General features: G+C 43.0%; 1 protein-coding gene across 21 annotated transcripts in view; it reads right to left on the reverse strand.

Annotated features, from left to right (window-relative positions):
* Positions 1-690, reverse strand: part of GPHN (gephyrin) — a 231,005-nt gene extending 230,315 nt beyond the window's left edge. For 5 of the 21 annotated variants that reach the window (XM_081020640.1, XM_081020625.1, XM_081020645.1 and 2 more), the window contains exon 1: positions 510-687. In XM_081020640.1, the coding sequence (XP_080876766.1) occupies positions 510-573 (64 nt within the window). In that variant the 5' untranslated portion in view covers positions 574-687. Of the gene's footprint in view, positions 1-509 lie in introns of all 21 variants that reach the window. The other 16 variants (XM_081020627.1, XM_081020624.1, XM_081020628.1 and 13 more) reach the window with 10 other exon arrangements.
* Positions 691-23,197: the final 22,507 nt, after the last annotated feature.

Genomic DNA, 23,197 nt, shown 5'->3' on the forward strand with positions numbered 1-23,197 from the left:
CAATCGCCTGCCTTCCTCCCTCCACGCGGGTTATTTACGGGCCAGTCCCCAGCGGGAGCGGAGAACTCGAGGCTGCGGCACTGAACAGCCTCCCGCCCGCATGCGGCAGCAACAGCAGCGCCCAATCCCACCAGCAGCAGCCTTACTCTCGCTCGCCCGCCAAGCCAGCTTTTCCCGTCCTCCCTCTCTTCCACCTCAGCCGGCGACGCCGGGGACGCTGCCGAGGCCGAGCTCAGAAGGAAGCCGGGGGTGGTGGGGGGCGAAGGGAGAGAGAGCACACGCGCGAGCCGGCGAGGGGCGCTCGGGCTCCGGGTGCAGCGGCGTCGGAGCCACGGCCGGGAAAGGAGGAGGAGGAGGAGGTGGCAGCGGTTGAGGCAGTGGCAATGGAGCTGGCAGCGGCACGACGGAGGCGGCGGCGGCGGCTGAGGGGACACCCAGCGTGGAGCGGCCTGACCGCGAGCCCCGACCCGTAGCCACCTCTGCCCCGCTTCGCGGTCGCGGTTCGTTACCTGTGAGGACCCCGACGCGGATTTGGTGGTCGTGGTTCGTTAAAATCATCCCCTCCGACGCCATGTTTCCCAGCGCAGCCACCGCACTGACAGGGAGGCGGGTGGGGGGGAAATTAGGGGGGGGAGAAGGAGCGCGAGAGCGGGGAAGGGGGAGGAGGAGGAGGGGAGAAGGGAACGCGCGGGAGGCGGAGCCAGCGGGGAGAGGGGGCGGCGCGGGGGGCGGGGCTGCGAAGCAGAAGTGCATGGAGCGGGGCGGGGCGGGGGAGGAGCCTCGGGGAAAGCGGACGAACCAGGCTCGGCGCGGGGCGGAGCCGAAAAGAACGCGGGCGAGTTCCTGGCCGGAGGAGGACTTCTCAAGTGCTGGGCTCAGGCAGCAGCAATCGAGCGCCGGCAGAGCGGGCCATGCCTTGGCTCGTTCGGTTCTGTTTCTTTTCCGCCTCCTCCGTCGGATCCGATTGGGCTGCGAGGAGCGTTGGGGGAGGTCCTGCTGTACCGGTGCTGGGGGAATCCGAACAGGGTGCTTTCCCCCCTTTCTTTCCTTTCCCCGCCGCAGAAAATACCTGAATCTCGCCTGTCTTCAGAATCCCCATTGCTTCTTTTCCGTACTAAATGAAACGGCAGGAATATTCGGGGACCTGGAGCAGTCGGAACATGCCGGCATTTTCCGGCATGTACCTGCACTGCACCCACACCAACATCAGTCACCATTTTTACATCCACACGTACTTGACTGCATCACGCTGCACTGGCACATACTGCACTGCATTCATACGTGCAGGCAACTGCACGCGCACTTACTGCATTTGACGGGCAGATTGTCGCCCTCCAAACACATCGCTCAGAGACTCATTCACATTGCAACCACGTTTCCTGCTCTGTATTGTATGCACGCTCCATATGCCCAATGGGAGTTTATTGGTATGGCAGGGCGTAGAAAGGTTGTGAAATGGAAGAAGAGAAATACAGCGTTCAGGTATTTGGAACAGCTAAATTCAAACCACAAGAGCTTTGGTCGTTTAATTTTGCTCATTACTGATGTATAGCACATGCAAACACACTGCGATGCATTCTCCCACATTCCATTCACATTCACTCATTGCATTGCATAACCCTGCATCACTCTGCAGGTTCACACACCTGCATTGCTTTAAAATACATACAGCAAAAACACATGACAGTACTGTACCCACTTTCACTTTCAGTGCATGTACACAGGCTTTGCAGTTGCATTGCTAAGGGCCATGATAGGAGCTTGGCAATTAATGTTAATAAACTGACAGAGTATCAAATTCACAAACCATAACACAGTTGCTCACCATAAACAAAAATATGCATACACCTGTGTTTTTCATGCATACACTCTAAAGGACCTTGTGCTGTTTTGAAAAGTTCAGTGGCATTTCATACAGCAACTTTTAAAATATTAGATTACACAGATTAATTAACTCTTCTAGTTTAATAATAGTGATAAACAGTGAGATTTCACTAGCAGATCTTCCAAATAGTGCAGAAGTCATTGATTATAAGAACCAAAAAGTATAACTACTGAAAATCATTTTAATATAACTTGTTTTGACATTAAGCTCTTCATCAATAATTTGAATCCACTCACAGCATATATAAACAAGAAGGTATAAATAAAATACAAAAACTATAGAAGGTAAGATATTCAAAATGAAAGTCCAAACCAGAATAAAAACAAACACACATATTCAATGTAAGTTTAATCCTGGCCCTTAGAAATGCATCAAAATACAAATATTTTACCATAGGTTTCAAACAGGAACTCTACAACTGTGGAACAGTCAACAATGCACATCTCTTTGTATGAAACCATTGTGCCAAATTGGTATTTGCAGCCTAATCCTATGCATATTTACTTGGAAGTCACTCTCACTGGGTTCAAATGCAGCATACTCCCAAGTAAGTATACATGGGATCTCAGCCTTATTTATATATTCATGTGGCGCATTTTCCGCTGTTCACATGGTATTCAAAGCAGCTTACAAACAAATAAAAGTATGAGCTAGTAGTACACATAAACTAATGGAATAGTCAATGATTTTTTGGCCAAACACAGAGAATATGATAGGAGTGTGATGAGACCATGGGGAAGAGCCAGTTGGAGGCCCAAAGAATATTAGGATCAAAAATAGCACCTCGGAATTGATTCAGAAAGTTATATAGGTAGTGTAACTTTTGGAATCCTGCTGAAATACACTGGCCCGTTACGAGGCAGGATAGCACATACAACCACTGAGTTAGAAAAGACTGTGGAGGTCATCTAGTCCCTCTGATCAATGAAGGATTTGCCACCTCCAGTGAAACTACAGCATCCTTGATCATTCTAAGCCTCTTGTTAAATTCACTGCTTAATTACTGTTAAAGGGGTTAACCCAAAACCTCTTCCCTGCAGTGCCCACCCCTTTGGAGTAACAAAGTCTGTTGAATCCTGCATTTTTTGTTTGGTTTTGAGTAGCTTATATATTGCCAGCTGCTTTAACCAATAAACTGATGGAAATGTTGATCAGAATCAGATGCAGCATTGACCACTTGGGAATGCCATTATAAGTCTTTCCAATCTTATGTTAATCTTACCAGTAAAATCCACTTATTTTTCTGAGGAATAGGATTCCTTCAGAGAAAATTGAATATATGACATTAACTGGGGTGGGTTTTAAAGGCATCTTGTGGGACATTTAACAGCAGACTCCTTGTGGTATAATAATTTATTAGAAGAAGAAGAGGAGTTTGGATTTGATATCCCGCCTTTCACTCCCCTTCAGGAGTCTCAAAGCGGCTCACATTCTCCTTTCCCTTCCTCCCCCACAACAAACACTCTGCGAGGTGAGTGAGGCTGAGAGACTTCAGAGAAGTGTAACTGGCCCAAGGTCACCCAGCAGCTGCATGTGGAGGAGCGGGGAATCGAACCCGGTTCCCCAGATTACGAGTCCACCACTCTTAACCACTACACCACACTGGCTCTCATAATAATTCATTCTTTGTACCCCTCCCATCTGGCTGCATTTCCCAGCCAGATAAATATTTATTTATTTAATTCATTATTTCATAAAATGTATATACACTGCTTGATTATATATATATATATATATATATACACACATATATATATATATATACACATACATATATATATATAAAAACCCACCTCGCAAAGCGCTTGTTTACAAAACATGATAGTGTACTTTTGTGGGGGGAGGGGGAGTATGCTCCAAAGTTCCTACAGGGAACCAAAACAGGAAGGGGTAAAATGGAGGCAAAAGTAAGCAAGGGAAGAATGTGTATTAATTTCAGTTAGAATAATGCAGCTGGATTAGGGGAATAAGCGGAAGGCTACCTGTAAACATTGAGTTCTGAGGAAGTGCTTAAATAAGAGGCATTCCAGCAGGTAGGGTTATTTCAGGAAGTAAGAGACCTTGGGGTGGCTGAGGATGACAGGGTTCCCATAGAGGTTAATTCTTCCCATAAATGACATTTATGGGAAGAATTAACCTCTTAATCACATTTTCCTCTAAACAAAAAAGTCCCCAATGCTGTAATCTTTCCCCGTAAGGGAGTCACTCCATCCCCTTGATCATTTTGGTTGGCCTTTTCTGAACCTCTTCCAGTTCTACAATCAGTTCCTTTCAGAATGATCCACTAGCATGGAATTTGCCTTTTTCACACGCTGGGTCGACATCTTCATTGAGCTTTCCACTGCGACTCCAAGGTCTCTTTTCTGCTTAGCCAGTTCAGACCCCATGACCTTATATATGAAAATAAATTCTTTTGCCCTGACATGCATCACTTTACACCTTTTGCATTGAATTTAATTTGCCATATTGCCATTCATTCTGTTTGAAGAGGTCCTTTGGGGGCTTGTGACACACAGCAGAGCCAGACCAGAGTCTGGTGATGCAGTCTGCCTGAAATTGCACCAGAGTGCTGGAACCTCTCTCTGATTGGCTGCAGAGTCAGCTAGACACAAAGGGGGGGGGGGACAACACTTGGGGGGGAGAATAAAAGGAGCAGTTTCTGAGGGAGAGACCCGGAAGCTGTCTGCGGACAAACGCCAGCTCCCTCGGCCTATAGAGCAAGATGAGCGCGCAATCCCAGAGTCGTCTGCGACTGGACCTAACGGTCAGGGGTACCTTTACCTTTACCTAAGGTTCAGGTTGAGAGACAGGGTTTGGTTTTGAGAGATGGGGTTGGATTTGAGAAGACGGATAGGATTTGATTTGAAATGTTAGACAGGTTTCAGGTTGGGAGGCAGAACCAGTTCTCTCTATCTCACTCCCTGAGTTAAACATACACACTAAGGAGACTATCCATAGCGAGAGGACAGAGCCTTGCAGCTTGGATAGGGAGACTGGGCTGGGGGTCTGGGAAAGGTATATAGACAGGAGTGTCCTAGGAGGGCTGAGTCTGAGCCAGGACAGGTAGATCCTGTGGAAATTTAGGCTTCTTGTGTGTCAGTATAGCCAGAAGAGGAGAGTTCCTCTAGGTACTTGTTATGTACTGAGTTGAATAGGATCCAAAAGGCAGCAGTCTGATTGGTCCTAGAACAATAGGGTCCAGAATGCAGCAGTCTGATTGGTCCACAGGAGCCACCCAATCCAGCTCCAGGTGGAAGTGAATCCACAACCAGATTGGCCTACAGGTGAATCCCGGAATTAGCCAATCACGTGGGGCCCATTGTGTAAATAATGTATATAAAACAGACATTCTGGGCGACCTTCCATTCCTCCTCACCACTATGAGCTGAATAAAGAGCATGAAATCCACTCTCGACTCCGAGTATATTTCAGTACTGAAGACTCCCAACCAGCAACAAGGGGTGAGGTGATCTCCTGGGTCTATTATACCATTTAGAAGACCTCAGGTGTGGGATGGTTAAGAGAGTGGGTAACTGAGGAAAAGTGCCCCTTGCACATGAACCACAGTATTAAGCTGTGAAGGAAGCGATATGATGTTGAAAGTATTTAACTGTAATATCTAAGTGACAGAAACTGAATTGAACATTTTACCATCTATTCTGGAAACTTGATATTTATCTACTGTACCTGAAGCGTCCCAACTGATTTTCAGTAACTGAAGTTTAAGAAGAGTTGTGCCTATAATATTTTGTTTAAGCCTGAGACATCTTATAGTTAAAATAAATAAGTTAACTTCTATCTGAAAGAACACGTTTCCTGACCCACTTTGTTTCATAAACTTCCTTTTGTTTAATAAAACTTTTCTTGTTTGTTTGATCAGCTCCTGCCTGAGACTCTAAATCGTTAAGTTTTCCCTCACACAAGTCCCCCACTGGATAATCTGTGGTAAATTTTAGAAATTAATGTAACTGGTGTACCGTGAGGTGGGTACACTATATTTAACTGGGGTCAGTTAGCTGGAGTGGGTCCGCTGCATTACTAATTGGTGGTATTAAGTGATCGTGTCTGCTATAGGATCTTCACAATCTCTTTGTTTTAACCACCCTGAACAATTTAGGACTCAGCTAACTTAGCTAAAAAACAATATTTGAATTTTTTAAAAACATGCAACACCAGATGGCACTAGAGAGCAAAAGAAATTTCTATGCAATTTTTACATAGCGTTTTTTCCCCTTTTGCTATAACAATTTAATTTCTGACTTATTTATAGCGGGGTTTTTCCTGTGTGTGGATCCACCCTTATTATCACCAACAAACCTGGCCACTTCACTGCTAACTCCTAACAGGTTCAAAAGCACAGATCTCAAGAGCAATTTCTACTCTGTTATCAGGAGCAGGTGTCAGGAGCAGGTCAGCAGTAAATCACATGGCATCAGTGAAGTTAACTCTTTATTCAAGGAAACAAGTTCAACCCAGGAGGTCAGGCCTAGTGAGCACAGCAATTCATCCCAGTCGATCTTGCCTCTATGAAGCAGTTGTTGGGGCTGGAGATCCCCCACCTTCCCATAGTTGTCTAAGTCTCCTCCTCCCTCATGTCCTTTCCAAGCAATCTGAGACTGCGTCGCCGTGCCTGTCTCTGCTCCTTCCTCTTCATACCTCTTCTGGTTCTCGTTCTAGGAGACCCCCTGGCTTCTTCAGCAGCCTGACTCATCTCTGCCTCTTGGCCTCCCTCCTCCCCTGCTTCTGGATTGCTTCCTGACAGACTCTTCCTGCTCAGTAAACCCAGTTACCTCTTCTGCTTCCAAAACCTACCTCTCCCAGTCTGCTCCCTCTTCTCCCTCTGACCACTCATTGTCACCACCAGCCCCCAAACTCTAAACCTTCTTCCCTTGGGGGTTCTCCAGCTGGCGCCTCCCACCATTCCTTGGCATCCAGCCAGCCAGTCCATGACATCTGTGCTTCATGTTACTTAACCAATTCCTGATCCTCAAGAGAACCTCTCCTCTAATTCCAGGACTGCTAGGCTTACTCAGGAGTCTTTGGTGAGGGACCTTGTCGAATGCTTGCAGAAAGTTCTAGGTACACATCTATCTACAGGTTATGCTTGTTGACACTCTCAACTCTAATGTGTTTGTGAGACAGGACTTGCCCCTGCAGAAGCAATGCAGGTTCTGCTGGTTCTCAGCCACAAAGGTCAAGCTTTCTTTCAAAAATGTGGACTGTGGTCAAAACCTTTTGTTGCAAAGCAAAACTCCATAAAACTTATTTTCCTGATTGATTTATTCCAGATAGCAGACTATTGGTTGCTCTATATAACATGAATACAGGATTTGGAATCATAATTATAGCCATGTTGGAGTGTAATTAATGTACACAGAAAAATTCTAATCATCATAAACAAATGATGGGAACTAAAACTAGAGAATATTTGCATTAGATTAATGAGGTTTAGTATAATCCTGGAGATTAAAGTGTTGTATATGTGGCAGGGATGCTTTAAAAAGAAATTGTCTGAAAATTATCTGAGGCAAACACTTAAGAAGATTTAAAACATCTGCCTGATATTAATTCCTTAACTCAGTATTTTACAGTGCCTGTGGCTTTTTTTTTTTTGCAGCAATTCCTTTTATTTTAAAATGTGCTATCTATTGCAGATAGTCTATTTGGCTAGCTCAAAAGGTCAATAATAGGATCCAAGATTTTACTTCTGTTTCACTGGTGCAAAGCCAATGAAGTCACAATACTAGCTGTCTCAGTAGACCATTAATAGAATTTTATCTCCATTATCCAAGTGAGATAAAATGACTAATTGGCTCAATGGACCAGTAATGCAATGGATACATTTATTTCATTTATTGCTGTGAATTCAAGAAGCTCAAGTACCTGTCATACAGTAAAAAATAGTAATAGCATATATAGCCTACCAAGTAACATTTAGCCTTGTGGTGGGTATTCAAGTTGCTGTTATCTGATACTCTCAAGGAAAACATTTATCAGTAAGAATAAACTCTACAAACATCTTCCTTTTCTGAAAATGATACCTCTGAAAAAATGAACACACAGTCAACAAGAACCATCATGGCAAATAACCACATATTTTCTTTTGAATTTAGTATAGTTATACCTCAACTAGTTCTGCAAAATTTGGAGTGACTAATAGCAAAACAAAAATGGAATAGTAATACAAAAGAGACATTTCATTTCCCCAGTCAGGTAACTGTCATAGGGTAAAGATGGTAATAGCTTACATTGCCTTTCATGTTTAGGTAACAACTCTACTAAATATGTAAATAAAAAACCCATTTTGTTAATGCTAATTAATGTTGCTGCTTTCTGACACGCTCTTATACTTGCATTTTTTTCTCTTTAGAAGGAAAAGAAATCCAGTTGTAATTGCTGAAACAAGTACAGCTGAATTGTAATTCACTCAAATACAATAAACATTCAACCACAATATAAGGGAGGCTTGTATGGTCTGTACATTTGAAAATTTAAAAGATATAGTGAAAGTGAAGTTTTAAGCACCTTTTTAAAATAAATTAAAATGCCCATATGCTCCCCTGCCCTGCAACTCAATATGCATATTTGCAAATAAAGCAGAGTTGCAAAAAGCATTTCACATTTCTAGTACTTCCTTCTCACAAAGAAATTGACCATGTGAAAAAAATGAGGGTGGAAGGAGAAAGCAAGGGATGCAAAAGCCCTCAGGACAAGCATGCATTTGAAACATATGGGCATGGCAGAAGGAACCTTTGGGTCACAGGTGTATCTTTAGACCTGTCCAGACTGTTGCTATTTTCAGGTGGGATTCAATCAATTCTGTGTTGATGTCTATAGATGTGACATGAATGTTGGCAACATTAACCTCACTGTGTGGGATCCCTTGCAGACGACTGCAATCAGGTATCCACGATCAGGTATCAACTGCAATCAATGTATCCACAGCAGTGACCAGAGGAGGAATGACTGCTGGGAGAAGCACAAAAAAGAACCGTCATGGTGCATCTGCACAATCAGACACCTTAATCTGCCCTAGCTGCAACCAGGGGCGGAGGAAGGGGTGTGTGGTGGGTGCACCCCAGTCCGCTCTGGGAGTCACCACTGAGGGGGTGACAAAATGCCGGGCGGCACTCACCACGGGGCCTGCAGCACACCTGAGCCACGCATCTCTCCTGGGAAAGACGTGGTAGCTTGAGTGAGTGCAGACTCCGCGCTGCCCAAATGTCTGCCTGCCGCCTCCACCCCAGCTGTAGGGCGGCTGAGTGGGAGGAAACAGGCAGACTCCCTCCCCTATGTGTGGCTCACACCGCCCCAGTTGCCCGAGCGGCTTCCTCCACCGCTGGCTGCAACAAAACATCTGTCTCTCATATATTGGTCTCTACGGCCACAGCAGGTGCTGTAACTCCTCAATGGTTTGACTTCACGCCTAAAAGGCACACTCTTCCAGATGCCATCGAGACAGATGCCAACAATTTTGCACAACAAACTTCCTTCTCCCGAGGATCTGACTTTTTGCAATAAAGAAAGTGACAGGAAAATGCACTGAAAAGTGTGGGGTAACAGCTGTTTTGACGCAATGCCATCTAATCAGAATGAATCCTCAATAAACAGTTCATCTGGAAATGCCCCTACATCAGAGCTGTAGCTAGGTGATCTTGCGCCCCTGGCAGAACCGTCCAGATTGCGCCCCCTAGCCATGGACAAATGAGCTCTTCTTTCTGCCTCTCCTCCAACCCCCCAAAATACAGACATATTTATCAACATATTTTAAAGCCAATTTTGCGCACCCCCCCTCGCCTGCGCCCCTGGCAGGGGCCTTCCTCACCACCCCCAGCTATAGCCCTGCCCTACATTACTAGAGTTGCTGCACCCAGAAGCCGGGCAGATCTGCAGATACAGGCGGTGACCATTTCATGGTGGGGTTCCATTCCTGGCCCTCACACACGTTGGCAGAGCACACATAAACCCACCCTGCCCTGTTACTCCTGCAGTCAGCAGTCATGCGTCAATTGGATGTGCACAAAATGGTCGCCGCCTGTACTTCATATGTCATCACTACTGAATTTCCTTCCCATTGCTTTCAAACCTGACAGTGCATGTTGCACAAACAAAATTATGTGATTACAGTAAGCCTGCAACTTAAGTGGGGGTTACATTCCAGGGATCGTGCCTAAAGCCAAAATCATGTATAGTCAAAACACAGTGGGTTCAATAGCGGGTGGGATTGCCAAAGTCTTTTTTCCTGGATGCCCTTCCCCTTTCTGCCCCCTTTTCATTCATTTATTTATTTGCCAAGTGCATAAAGCTAAATGCGCACAAGTTAAATGCTTGCAAGTTGCGGGCTAACTGCTGCAATCCTGAGCATGCTTACTCTGGTGCAACCCTCAGTGAGGCGCATCTGTATAAACACATAGGAATTGGACTGCCAGTGCCTGAACTTTCAGTTATCTGCAGAAATGAAACATAATTTAAATCATGATGAAGATGCCAGGAAATGCATGTAGCTAAGGTTATACAGTATTCTCTTAGAATCCTTCCCCTTGAGTTCAGGTACACCTGAGAGCTCTAGAGAGCTAATCAATCTGCTGCTGGCACAATAATAAAAATCTATGAATAGGGAGAATGGTTTACCAGCAGTGCTTTGCCTGGATGAAGCTCAACCAACCAGTGAGGGAGCTGAGACACCTTGACAGGTTGGGTCAGAAGTGGATGACATTGGGTAATGACATCTGGGATCAATTGCTGCTGAGCAAGATCAGGCCTTCCTCTCTGAGAACAATCTCCATCTCTGGCCAGTGTCTCTATAGCTGGGAGACGGCCAGGCTGCCTGCTCATTTTGGGTTCATCTGAGAACTGCTGCAGCAGAAAAAAAGATATGCTATTTTATATTTTATCTTTCCCTAGTTTGTTGGGGAGCGAGGATACTGGACAACGGGGAATCTTTAGCTATCCAGCATTCATTTGGGCAAAAGGTGGTTGGAAAGGGTGGGGGGATAAAATAACTATTTGTTTGGAAAAGGGGCACCAACATTTTGAAAATATGTTGCCTTGGGCAGTTCTCAAAAATACAGAAAAGCAGATTGCCATGGCTCCATTGTGGGATATGAGCTGGAAGGTAGGATAATTTAAAGAATGGGGACAACAAACTACAGTATTTGGGTTGGAACTGAAACAGAAGTGAAAGAGGAATTAAACAGGAATAAAATTATATTAAAAAGACTCTGCTGGGTCAGGTCCATTTAGTCTAGCATCCTATTTTCACAGCAGCCAACCAGGTGCCAACAGAAAACCTGCAAGCAGGACTGGAATGCAACACCACTCGCCCCACTTGTGATTCCCAGCAACTGGTATTCAGAGGCATATTGCCTCTGACAGTGGAGTTAAGTAATTGGATACTCACTTAGAAAATATTTTGTGCAAAGCAGAACATACCAAACAATGGACAAATTGTTTAAATGCACTATACATTTAAAGCAGTATCATATGACTTTAAGAAGTCATGCCTTCCTGCAAATAATATCTGGTAGCTTTTTAAGGAGCCTGAGAGTTTTGGGGAGATCCCTATTCCTCTCACAAAGCTACAATTCTCAGAGTGGTTTAGCAATCCCAGGGTACTCTGGGAATTGTAGCTCATATTTCAAATACAAGAATACAGGTCAGATTATTACCATTAAAACCCAGATTACCACAAATTGTACTGCAATACACATAGATGAGGCATATGAATCTTGCCCTGCATCATGTCCCAAATTTGCTCTATCCTCTCTCTTAAGACTTGGCAATTCTGCAATAAACAGACCACAGAATGTTATGCTTCTTACCCTCCTTGTGGGTCCCAAATTCCAGCATGTCTCTTATGGCCATAACCATCTGGTGAGCCCTGCCCCACTATGAGGTGGAGGATCTTTCCATCAGTAGGCATCCCCTTATGCCTGTTTGCTTTTACTCTTACCACATCACCAGCCGCTGGGGTATGCTTCCCCCTAAGTTTGCAAACCTTCCTCTCTGATCTGTTTCTTTCCCCTTTGGTAATGCTTGCTCAGCAGTAACCTATCCTCTCTTAATTCACCACAGGCGATCCTCTTTCTCCCTGTTCTGCTCTAGTCCATAGCTTACTCCTGCCTCCTTTTGCTTTCCAAGGTTTTTGCCTGTGCGCTACCTGGCTCTCTGCTTGTTCTTCCCCATTTCATGCTCGCTCACACATTTACACTCCCTTTGTGTCCTCTATTCCAGTCTCCCCACCCTTAGATGAGGCTCTGATTGCAGCTTCATGTGCTCACACTCTTTTACAGGCTTCCATTCATCCTCACTCTCTCTGCTGCTGCCTCTTTCACTCCTGCTTCAATTCTTGTATGCTGATTTGTTAGCTCCCAGTTTTCTTTCTTTCTCTTGGTGGCAGAGACTCAAACCCAATGTGTCTTTCACCCTGCCTTTATTCACTGTTGGGCAGAGTGGCCTGCTTTCTTTGCAATGTGTCACTTCCAGTTAGACAGATGGCACCTTGCCATTCTGGAAAGGATTCCTCCTGACCCCTTCTCACAGCGCCGTTCAAGGAGACAAACAGGTGTTTGTAGAAAAGTTTAAAAGTTTCCCTTTGGTAACTGACTATATACAGATGTAGGATTATGCCTTTCAACACTTTTATTTTAAAATATGTACTGCTTGGGTCCTTTTGAGTTATGGGATACCGTTGTCCCACTGCAGTTCCCCAGTACTCCCTGAAAAAATGTTTCTGGGGATTGGGGGACCCCTTGGGGTGGTGTGGGAGGGGGCTGAATTTGGAAGAGGCAATTGGCAAAAATCACCCTCCCTCCCCATGTGAATGGAGGAGTAGCTTGAAATCCTAGGATACTACTTTCAGCATATCCTGATTGTTCAGATCAAATATTTTTCAAAGGCAAAACACCAGATGAAGCAGCATAACTCAATATCCAATCACATGCATTTTTGAATTAGGATCCTGCTCACGTTTGATGCTGCTGACAAAGTTATATAGACCTCAAATGAAAGAAGCTAATAATAGAAAGAGGTCTGGTTATATGTTTTATAATAAAACAGCAAAATTAGTATTTGCAAGTTATAGGTCCTGCTTCCAACAGGAAATTAATATGCTATTTTTTTAATGTCACAGTTTTACAAGAGAACACCTGGCATTCTTTTGTCATGGGTTTTGATTAAAATGTGACTAATTATAACACAGGAAGTGCCATAATTAATAAGGATGCCTTATCTGAGCTAACTTGTGACCTTCATTTCCTCCCCCCCTCCCAGTATGATGACTAATTGGTCTGATAATTAAGACATTTAGAAAATAGAAGCAGTTTTCAGACAGAAATGCCAAGGTGTGTGAGAGAGTGTATACATTTTAATTTTCTTCCTCTTTGTGATTTGCTGCAGTGGGTTTATTTGTCCAGTTCCAATGGCCTTTTTATATAATATGGACCCTCATTTATTCATAGTTATAGCATCACAGATGGATTAGTTCTATCTTCTGGTAAAAGCAGCAACACCCTTTCAGACTGCTTGTCAAGATCTTCTCCAATGCTTCTTTGAAGTATTTTTTTTAAAAAAACCAAATTATTTTCCAGTGCATACTTTTCTCAAATAATGATGCCATGGGATTTGTTCTTCATGGGCAGGGCAGACGGAAACTTTCTCACATTACTTAAGTTAAGCTGAAATGCCTCTCAGCAATATGATACATTCATACACATTCTCTTGGTTTGAATGATTTATTTATAACTGAATAATAATACTAGGGAAGGTTTGCGGGGAGGGGATAAATTTTTGTAATCAAAACCATTTCCACGATTATTCTAAAGTTTTGAATGCTTTCTTGTAGTGCCTGATAAATATCATGCTTAGGACCAAAGAAGGAATTCAGCTGCTAAGAATGGATATGGGAACTGTCTGCAAAGTGATGTGGGAGGGGGGCAGTGCAATCTGCTTGGGGGAAAGCAGCAGTCGGGGGAAGAGCTATACATTAGCTCAGTTGGTAGAGCCAGGGGCAGCGGAAGGGGGGTGCGGGGTCCAGGTGTCACCACTGAGGGGGGGTGACAAATGCCGGGCAGCACTCACTGCGAGGCCTGCTGCGCGCCCGAGCCACACGTCTTTTCTGGGAGAGACGTGGTGGCTTGGGCGTGTGCAGGCTCCACACTGTCCAAACGGTCCGCCCCCTAGCTGTAGGGCAGCTGAGTGGCAGGAGACAAGCAGACTCCAGAAGCCCCATGGCACACCCAAGAGGCTTCCTCCGCCACTGGGTAGAGCATGAGACTCTATGCATGAGGTAGAGCATGAGAGCCCCATGTTGGGCAAAAGATTTCTGCATTGCAGGGGGTTAGACTAGATGACTCTCACTGTCCCTTCCAACTCTATTATTTCCTCCCCCTCCCTGTTTCTCCCCCACAACCTCTGTTTTCAGCTGTGGTTCTCAGAGGTGTTTGCCATGTAACTGAGAAATGCAGCAGGGATGGTGGAAGGACTGCTCCTGCTGTTCAGCCACAGCTGGGAGTTACCCTATTTTATCTCTGCTTCTATTGTCATGTCTCCAGAAGACCATGAGGATTATTGATGAAAAAGTGGTAGCTGATCTGGCTACGTCAGTTCTAGTGATGGAACTTTCCATGCACTTCCACCTTACCACCATTGCCTTTGTTATAAATTTGACCAGCTAAGAATGCTGTTCTCTTCCAAACAAAAAGAGATCTACTATCTTAGCCTTGATGTTACTCTTGGTAATAAATATTTAGAAACATTCACAAGTAGTTTCCCTTTAAAACTGGGCCCTGCTAGGCCTCCAGAACCTCCAACTACAGCAAACTTCGGGGGAAAGTAGAGCAACCAGGAGGAACTAACGTTAATGACAAGAATGGAAAAATTCAATTCTGTGCCACTTTGGTGCAAGCGGCTTGGAACTTTCTGCTGATTCTCAGTGACAGTCATGTGAGACCTTGACATCTTGGATGATGATAAGGTTAGAAAGAAATACCATGCCATCAGCATAATGAGATTTTAAGGAATGTAAAAACGGCAACAGACATGACACCTAAACAAATGTAGAATCATTATTGAACTGTCTTGGAAAGTGTCAGGGTGCCAGTCCAGATGGGTGGGACATAGATTAATAATAATAATAATAATAATAATACCCTAGGCAGAGAAATGCTGAAGATGAAAGGGTTCCAGTTACTCCTACCTTGTAAGATGTAATCTACATTTTACACAGGAAATTCCAATTTCCTGATGCAATTCATGATTAACATGAAAGGTGTTAAAAGAATCATTTCTAATCTCTCTCTGCTGTCTATTCAACTTTGCTTCATTTGCTTTCACCCAGCTGAAGGCCACAGGATCCTGACCCACAACCCTGGATGGGTAACTATGAACTTTATTCCAAAATCTAATGTGCCAGGGTACTTGGAAATTCTATTTCACAACTAGATGGCCTTGAGCAAGTTAGAAGGCCAAATCTTCAATTATGATAGGTAATAGCAAACTCTAGTCTAGAGAGGTTTGTCAGTGGAGGTATCCTATTCTCATGCCACTTTTCAAAGGTGCTCTACTGAATTGCTTTAAGTTCCTTTATTTTCTTCCATTTTCTTCCATTTTCACCTTATTATACATATTCTATATGAATAAACTGAATGATTTGATTTTGTTAAAATCTTAAATCTGTGGTTTTTATAACTGGTTATGCTTTACTCCTGGTCTCACTGGTTGCTAATGAGCAAATTCAAACCTTGATTAGAGCACCAGTTAACACTCTTGCAATGGCCAGGTAAGCACTGGATAATCACTCTTTCAGGTAGAAAAGAACTCAGCCTTTCTGTGATAACTGTTCAATTACACTAGATTCATTCCCATCCATCTCTGGCAGATTTTTCACACAGTGTCTCACAAATAAAATGGCTATACCACTTTTAACAGAAGTGGATGAAATCTGAAGGTACACTAGCCCCTACTTATTGAATAAATTCTGCCAAATTGCAGGTGAATAGATGCATTTTGTTCTGGGCATCTATAAAATGCAGTCTTTTTCCCAAAAGGAACAGTCTCCTTTTTATTTTAGGATAGAATTTGATTAAATCAGAGCAAGACTAGTATTCTGTCCCAAGTCTATGTATCACAGGTCTCCATACATATTTAAATATTGATATATGCATTTTTTGTTGGTGTGTGCATAAATTTAAATAATTGGAAATAAATGCAGGACAGATTGGGTTTATGAAATAACACGTGCAGAATTGTTATGGACCAGCTATAGACAGAAACATGCATCCCTTGTTACAACTCCAGTCATCTCTGACTTATGACTGATAAAATATATATAAAAGGAAGCAATCCCTGTACAGTTCTGCTGAAAGCGGACGAGCAAAATACAGAGAACAGGCACAGGAGAACTCAACAGATGAGAGAAGCAAAAATATCTGTATTATCTTAAGGGAACTAGAAATTACAGGATTTTGTTCCTTTTTAAAACAACAACAACATATCACAGATAAGAAATAGTACTGATGCAAAAAATTTAGGTACACCCAACATTCAGAACATGTCAGGAACAAAAAAATAAGAACCCGCAAAAATGCAACAACCCTCCCACCGTACCTCTCTCTTCTCCTACACTACTTTACACATAGTTTGGAGAAAGAAACATGCATGCCATGCTTTGGGCTACCCAGGAGAAAAATGTTTACTATTGTCTGTTCAGCAGAAAGTCAGGCTTTATCCCAGAACTGGAGCTGGGAGAAAAAGCTTCTGTTTATTTGATTTGATATACTCCAAGAACAGATGCCAGACTGCAAAGAAGTCCATTGCTTTAGCTTTTCCTCTGGCAAGTTTTAAGTCAATGTTTCCACCACAGAGTCTATGCAGCAATGCATCAAAAGTTAAGGTATCTGGGTATCTGCCAGTTTCCAGCGATCTCCAAACTAGTCACCAACAGTAAAAAAAAAAAAAAAGACTTGCATTTTACATCTTCATTTTCACCCTCTCGCACATTGAGAAGTGCCAGTTGACGAGACAAATGTACATTATTGTTTGTGATGATTGCTATTTCATGGAAAACCAGAAACCAATAAGAAAAGACTTGTAGGACAATTCCAGCACATATGTACATAAGTTCCTTGCACCTCACATCCACTCTACAGTTGCATCCTCTAGAGCCAGATATGTGTGCTAAATGCATGGGCTGAGAGATACCAGTGAGAAATTCATTTTAAAGAAAGTCCCCTGGCCTTTGCAGCAGTGGATTATTCCAGATATTTGACCATGCCTCATCTGAAATTACTTGCTCTATGTCTCATTCCCAAACTCCCTTTAACAAAGAGAATGAGTTTGTTGTTTTATTATTCAATAAAGAGTATATCTTTAAAACTAATCCTTTTCTACTGCATTCAAATTCTAAAATTAAGCACTCAAAAATCTCTTTGTCCAGATTTCTTTATTGATGTTTTAGTAATGAAATGATGTGCTTGGTGAAGAATGAGTCAACTGATGCGCAGGCCTTGCAATTTATTGACTGATTTCTATATAGATAAAGGTTGTTCATAAAAGTCTATTAAATGGTGCAACCCACTGCCAAGCCAGTCCTTAAACTGAGCCACCTTGTATGGCAGGATTAGTATAACACTAGGGGAAGCAATGGAGATATATCCTCCATGGGTTTATCTCTCCATTACTCCCATGGATTCTAGATTTCATTAGGAATGACTGCTGGCCTAGCATTTTGAGATTAAACTTGTCTGTTAGAAAACTTTCATGTTTAGCCATGGTCTGTGCATATCATCGTGCACGTAGGCTATTATATTATGGAACAGGGTTTTGTTCCTAAAAGCAGGACCTTCCCACCCACAAAGCTGCTCTTGAAGTCAGGGCACCACTGGATAAATCATGGCATGTAGCATGGGAGCCACTGCTGGAGTAGGGTATCGGGGAAATCTGGAGACACCTCCTTAGGTAAGGAGAACTGGTATCCACTCATACAAGCAGCTCTATGGATCCAGCCCACTGTTACCTAGAGAGCTAGTGTCGTTTGATACACTTTCCCCAGCTGAATTGATGCAGTAAAACCAACTCAAAGGGTGTACAAAAATAACGCACAAACACTATAGATAGTTGTCTGGGTTTACCAGCTACACAACAGCTATCAAATCTGGAGTGACATTGAATTTTGACTCATATTTATAGAGAAGTTGAGCTGTTCTGGATTTTGCAAATGTATATTGTTTTGGACTGTAATATACATGACCAGTTTTGTTGATTCTGAAAATTTCATTCATGGCAAAGCTTGATGCTAAATGCTGTTTTCCTTCCATTTTTAAACAGTCAGTGACACTGAAGCACTTCGCTCAGTAACTGCTTTTTAGTAAACCCAGTGTTGTCTAAAACAGATACCCATATTTCTGCTTTAAATGTATAGTGCTTATCAGTGGTCCTTACATTGTGCCTTATATAGTACTATTGACTTTATAAAGTGTACATAAGTATCAATGGACATGCACATGCATTAAAGGTGTTTTTAAAACATGTTCTATTTAATCTTTGCAGACTAGCAGACTGAATCTAGTGCTAAGAGAACCGCTTGTCTAATCAGGTGTCAAGGTTATTGGGCCACAGCGACGACACAACTATCTCCTGTTGATCCTAGTATCCAGCACCAACGTCCAGTGCTTCCAAGCAAACCACATGGAAACTGCCAATCTTTCTTTCTTTTCCAATCCCTTCTGGTACAAGTAGAATGAGGTATTGAGGGCCAATCCAACGAGCTTATCCCCCATGGACTCTGGTGCAACATACAGGATAATGTTTGGTGTGTGAACTATTTCTATGCTTCCAGTTACCAATTAATTACACAATCAGCCGTGCTGGGAACTACCGTTGGGATGCAGGTTAATGGATAACTCTTGTTCTGGCAGAACAGTTTGTTCCTCATCTCATTCTACAACGTGGTTAACACAGACCTGAGCCACTGAAGGGATTTTGTGTCACTAAAACGCTGAGCTACAGAAACCTCCCCTCAGTAGCTATAATGGACCATACTGCTCTGACTGCAGTACAAGGTGTGTATTTGGAAAGAGGTGCTCAAATTCCCAGAATGCTAGTCTAAAACAAAATCATATCAAGGAAGAATATGGAGCAATGGCTGATGCATCATTACTCATTACCAAAGTGGTAGATGGGACTCATGAGGCAAGCAGGACTGACCAAGAGCTGTTTAATCTGGGCCCAAGTGATAAGACCGAGAAATGCTGACAGAGACAGTGGAGGGTGTGCAACTAAATAATTGCATGAGAAGAACAACTTCCTTTTATGGAACAGGGCTTCCCCCATCTGATCTATAAATCTGTTCTAGGGTTCTCCTAAGCAGGGTTGGGGTTTGGCACAAGGTTCATGTGGGGAAAATAATTCCACTCGTGCAATTATTTAGATGAATACCAACCAGTAATTTAAATCCAGAAACTGGGGAATTTGAAGCCTACGTACAGTCTGTTCTGAACTTTCACCCATGTTTTCCACAAAAAATAAGACCTGAGTTCAAAAGGGCAGGAACTCCTCTCTTTGCTTCTAGCTGTTATTTTTTTCTTGGGTGAGCAAGTCACAGGTATTTCCCCATATTTTAATAGATAACTCCCACCTGGTGGGGGGGGGGGAGAGAGAAGTGATGAAGTGGCAGCCTGCAAACTGGATCAAGACTGCCAAGCCATCCACTGAAGGCCACAAACTTCCAGCCTCAAATAGCAGTGGCAACACAGGTGCTTTAAAAGGTACTTCTCCTCCCTTTAATATGCTGCTGTTCTAGGAGGTTGAAGTGGAAATAGGAACACTCCAGTATGCTTCACTGTTTCTTGAGCCAGGAAAGGCAGGGGGGGTGGGAGAGAGACAGGGTCTAAACTTTAGGCTCTAAAGTTACCACAGAGTCTTGCAATTAAGTCTATGATTGGTACAGAAAATCACTGAATTATAGAATTCAATGGAAGAGACCACAGGAGTTATCCAATCCAACCCCCTGCAATTCAGGAATCGGGCACCTGTGTGCAGGTGTATGGAACCATTGGTCCTCCAGATGTTGCTGAACTACAACTCCCATCAGCCCCTGCAAGCATGGCCAACAGTCATGAGTGATGGTTGTAGATTACAGCAACATCTGGAGGACCAAAAGTTCTCCCTATCCAGCTTTGTGCTTTACACCTCTGCTCAAAGTTCTACAAAGCAGCAAAATTCATTGTTTGGTTGACCTTCTGAGCTTACAGAGTTCAGAGGATTGTCATGAGGCTAACTCAAGTTGAGAATTACTAAATTCTTCATACTTCAAACATCTGAGGGGCAGTTATGCCAATGATGGAGCAGACTTGTCTCTGGTATATCAGAGGCCATAGAACCAATGGGTGAAAACTGCGGGGAGCAGATTTGGGTTAATCTTTAGGAGAATCTTCCTTATGCTATGAGTTGTTTAACAGTGGACCAGGCTACCTCCGGAGGTTGTGGGCTTTCCCTCACTGCAGGTGTTTAAGCAGACTCTGAACAAATGTCTGTCAGGGATACCGCAGTAGCATTCTGCATCACAAGTCCCTCCAATATCTCTGATTTAATAATTCTTTGCCAGTTGTGGGAAACATTCTGCCCTCCAGATATTGCTGAACGACAACTCTCATCACACCTGGCCGGTGGTCATGCTTGCTGATGGGGCTTGTAAGTTCAGCAGCATATGGAGAGCCAAAAGTTTCCCATCCCTATTATATGCTATAGAAATTATATGTAAATTAATATGAATGTGAACAAAGTAAAAAGCAAACCAAACCACTTGTTTGGAACATAACTGATAATCTTAGGCCAAAAGGAAGCTGTTTTTTTGAGAACTGGCTCTCAGCAACAACAGCAGATAAATTTATTGACTGCTGTGCTAATCAAATAAGCCAATCTAATTTAAAATCAAAGAAAAGTAGAAACCAAAGAATAAACTCAAGAGATCAATTATGGAAGGACTTTTCAAGGTAATTGCAATTTATTAAACATTATTTCAAGGTGAAAGAGGTGTATGTAGTTTATATATATATCTGTAAGTGGGAACAAGCATATTGAAAGGAGCTCAGCTATTCACATTTGAAAGAAAAATACCCATTGATGAATAGCAACGATATATAGGGGCAGTAGCGCATGAATAACAGGAAGATTGATGGACATATGAAGTGGAAGGAGATGTTTGTTCTCCCCTGGATGCATGCACTATTTCCATTAATCCTGCTGTGTGAATTATACATGCACATCAGCAGAAGAATATTATATATACACATACCAATTAAAGGCTGATGGCTTGAGAAACAAAGCCACATCAAGGGAGATTGCCGTCCCATACAGTACTCCAAGTGTTGAGCTGTAAATTATCTCATTAAAATGATTAATTACATACATTTAGGAACAAATTATAGTTATTTTCTAGACATTGTGTGGACACCTATTCACCAAACAGACTAATGGCTTTAAGCCTTGGAAACTGGTGCTGATGGGCCATATAAAAGCTGCCGTGCCTAATAAACATGTGTATACATTCTTTAAACAACAAAGATTATGCTTGAACAATTGTATTTAGATTATATAATCTAAACATATATTCCAAAGACAGCTCAGATATTTAGATTCCTTTTTTCACTTCTGGAAGTCTGTCTGTGGATTTCAGCTATGGCAACTATGTGACCTCCAACATCCACTTGTGGTGGTGGAGCCCAGCTGTGGAATGCCCTGAAAAATAAATTAAGCTGAGAGAAAGGTCACAATGAGCTTCATGGAAAAGTAGGAATTTGAACCTGGGTCTCTCTAGTCAAAGGCTGACTCTCTAAACACTATACTGCATTGGCTCTGAAATGTTGAGAATGTGGTCCTGTCAGTTGTTGGAGATAAGGACATTGTTTGCCCCCAGTTTTCACCTTCTGCTTGCTGATGGCTGTAATTTTCTGTGCTCCGAGGCATCCTTTCCCAATTCTATGAGTTTCTATCAAAGAGTAATGTCCTAAAACACGCTGGGCAATGCTGATGACCTTCTTCAAGAAGTATACAGTATTGATGTGCATCCGTTCTGTGTGTGGGGTGAATAAGAGGGTGAATCAATGCAATTTGGGAGTCTTCCCTGCACCCTGAATAGTATCAGATGCACTACAAAGCCTTGTGTTACTCTGTTGTGTCTGTACTTTTCTGAGCTACTAAAATTATGTTGGGTGAGGTTGGCACATCTTCCCTACCAGGAAAGGCTAAGAAGTTGAGCCCTTTTTGTTTAGAAAAATAAGATGAGCAAAGAGAAAGGTCAAGATGAGAGTGAGGCATGTCTGCTACTTGAGTCTTGGTTGGTCTCATGACTGGGGCACCCAAGTCTCAGAAATCACATGACACCCATTTATACTACCTGGGGATCTATAAGTGCTCAATCTGGCAGGTGCACAGACTTAGGGCTGATTTGTGATATGTATATGTAAGACTCTTCTCCCATATCATTCTGGATGGGTTCTCACAATCACATGTAGTAGAAGTACATGAGAGGGGAATGTGGGGTCATGCTGGCTAGCCCTGCCCCTGAGTTGCCTCCTCTCTGGCTGTTGTATGAAGGGATTCCACATATCTGCCAATGTCAGCAGGAGGAATCACCATTGGCCAAATATTCTTCTCATGTGGCAGTCCTACGTTAAAAGCACATCTTAAGGGGATTGTGTGAACCACCCTCCCTGATTCTTATGCTTCTGGTCATACATTGGTCATCTTTGAAGGTCTTTTTTGTTTTGTTTTGGGAGACTGCCAGGAGAGTACTGACTCTATTTTGGCTGTATCCATTTTCACCCCTGCTGGAGTGATGAGGTGGCCAAGGAAACCAATGGTAGCAAGGTCGAATGCACATATCTCTCACTTAGCATACAGCTTGTATTCCCGGAGCCTCTGCGACACTGCTTTCGCATTCATCTCATGTAATTGAGAATTGGCTGAATAAATCGGAATGTCATCTTTGTAAACTATCAGTAACTGGTGCAAGTAATTGCTAAAAATATCATTCATAATATATTGAGAAACCACTGGGGCATTCCATTGTCCAAAAGGCATGACCATGTACACATAATGCCCATATCTTGTCTGCAAAGCCATTTTCTATTCGTCTCTCTGCTTTATCCAGACCAGGTTGTAAGCTCCCCTCAGATCCAGCTTAGTGAATACTATAGATGTGCAAAGATACTTCAGGTGCTCTAGAATCAGAGGGAAAGTGGTGACTGGGTATCGTGATTTGATTAAGAGCTCTGAAGTCCCAGTTCTCCACATAAGAGAGAGACAGATGAACTT

This window comes from Podarcis pityusensis (genome assembly GCF_964106645.2).
Source record: "Podarcis pityusensis genome assembly, chromosome: 1".
NCBI classification, from domain to species: Eukaryota; Metazoa; Chordata; class Lepidosauria; order Squamata; family Lacertidae; genus Podarcis; species Podarcis pityusensis.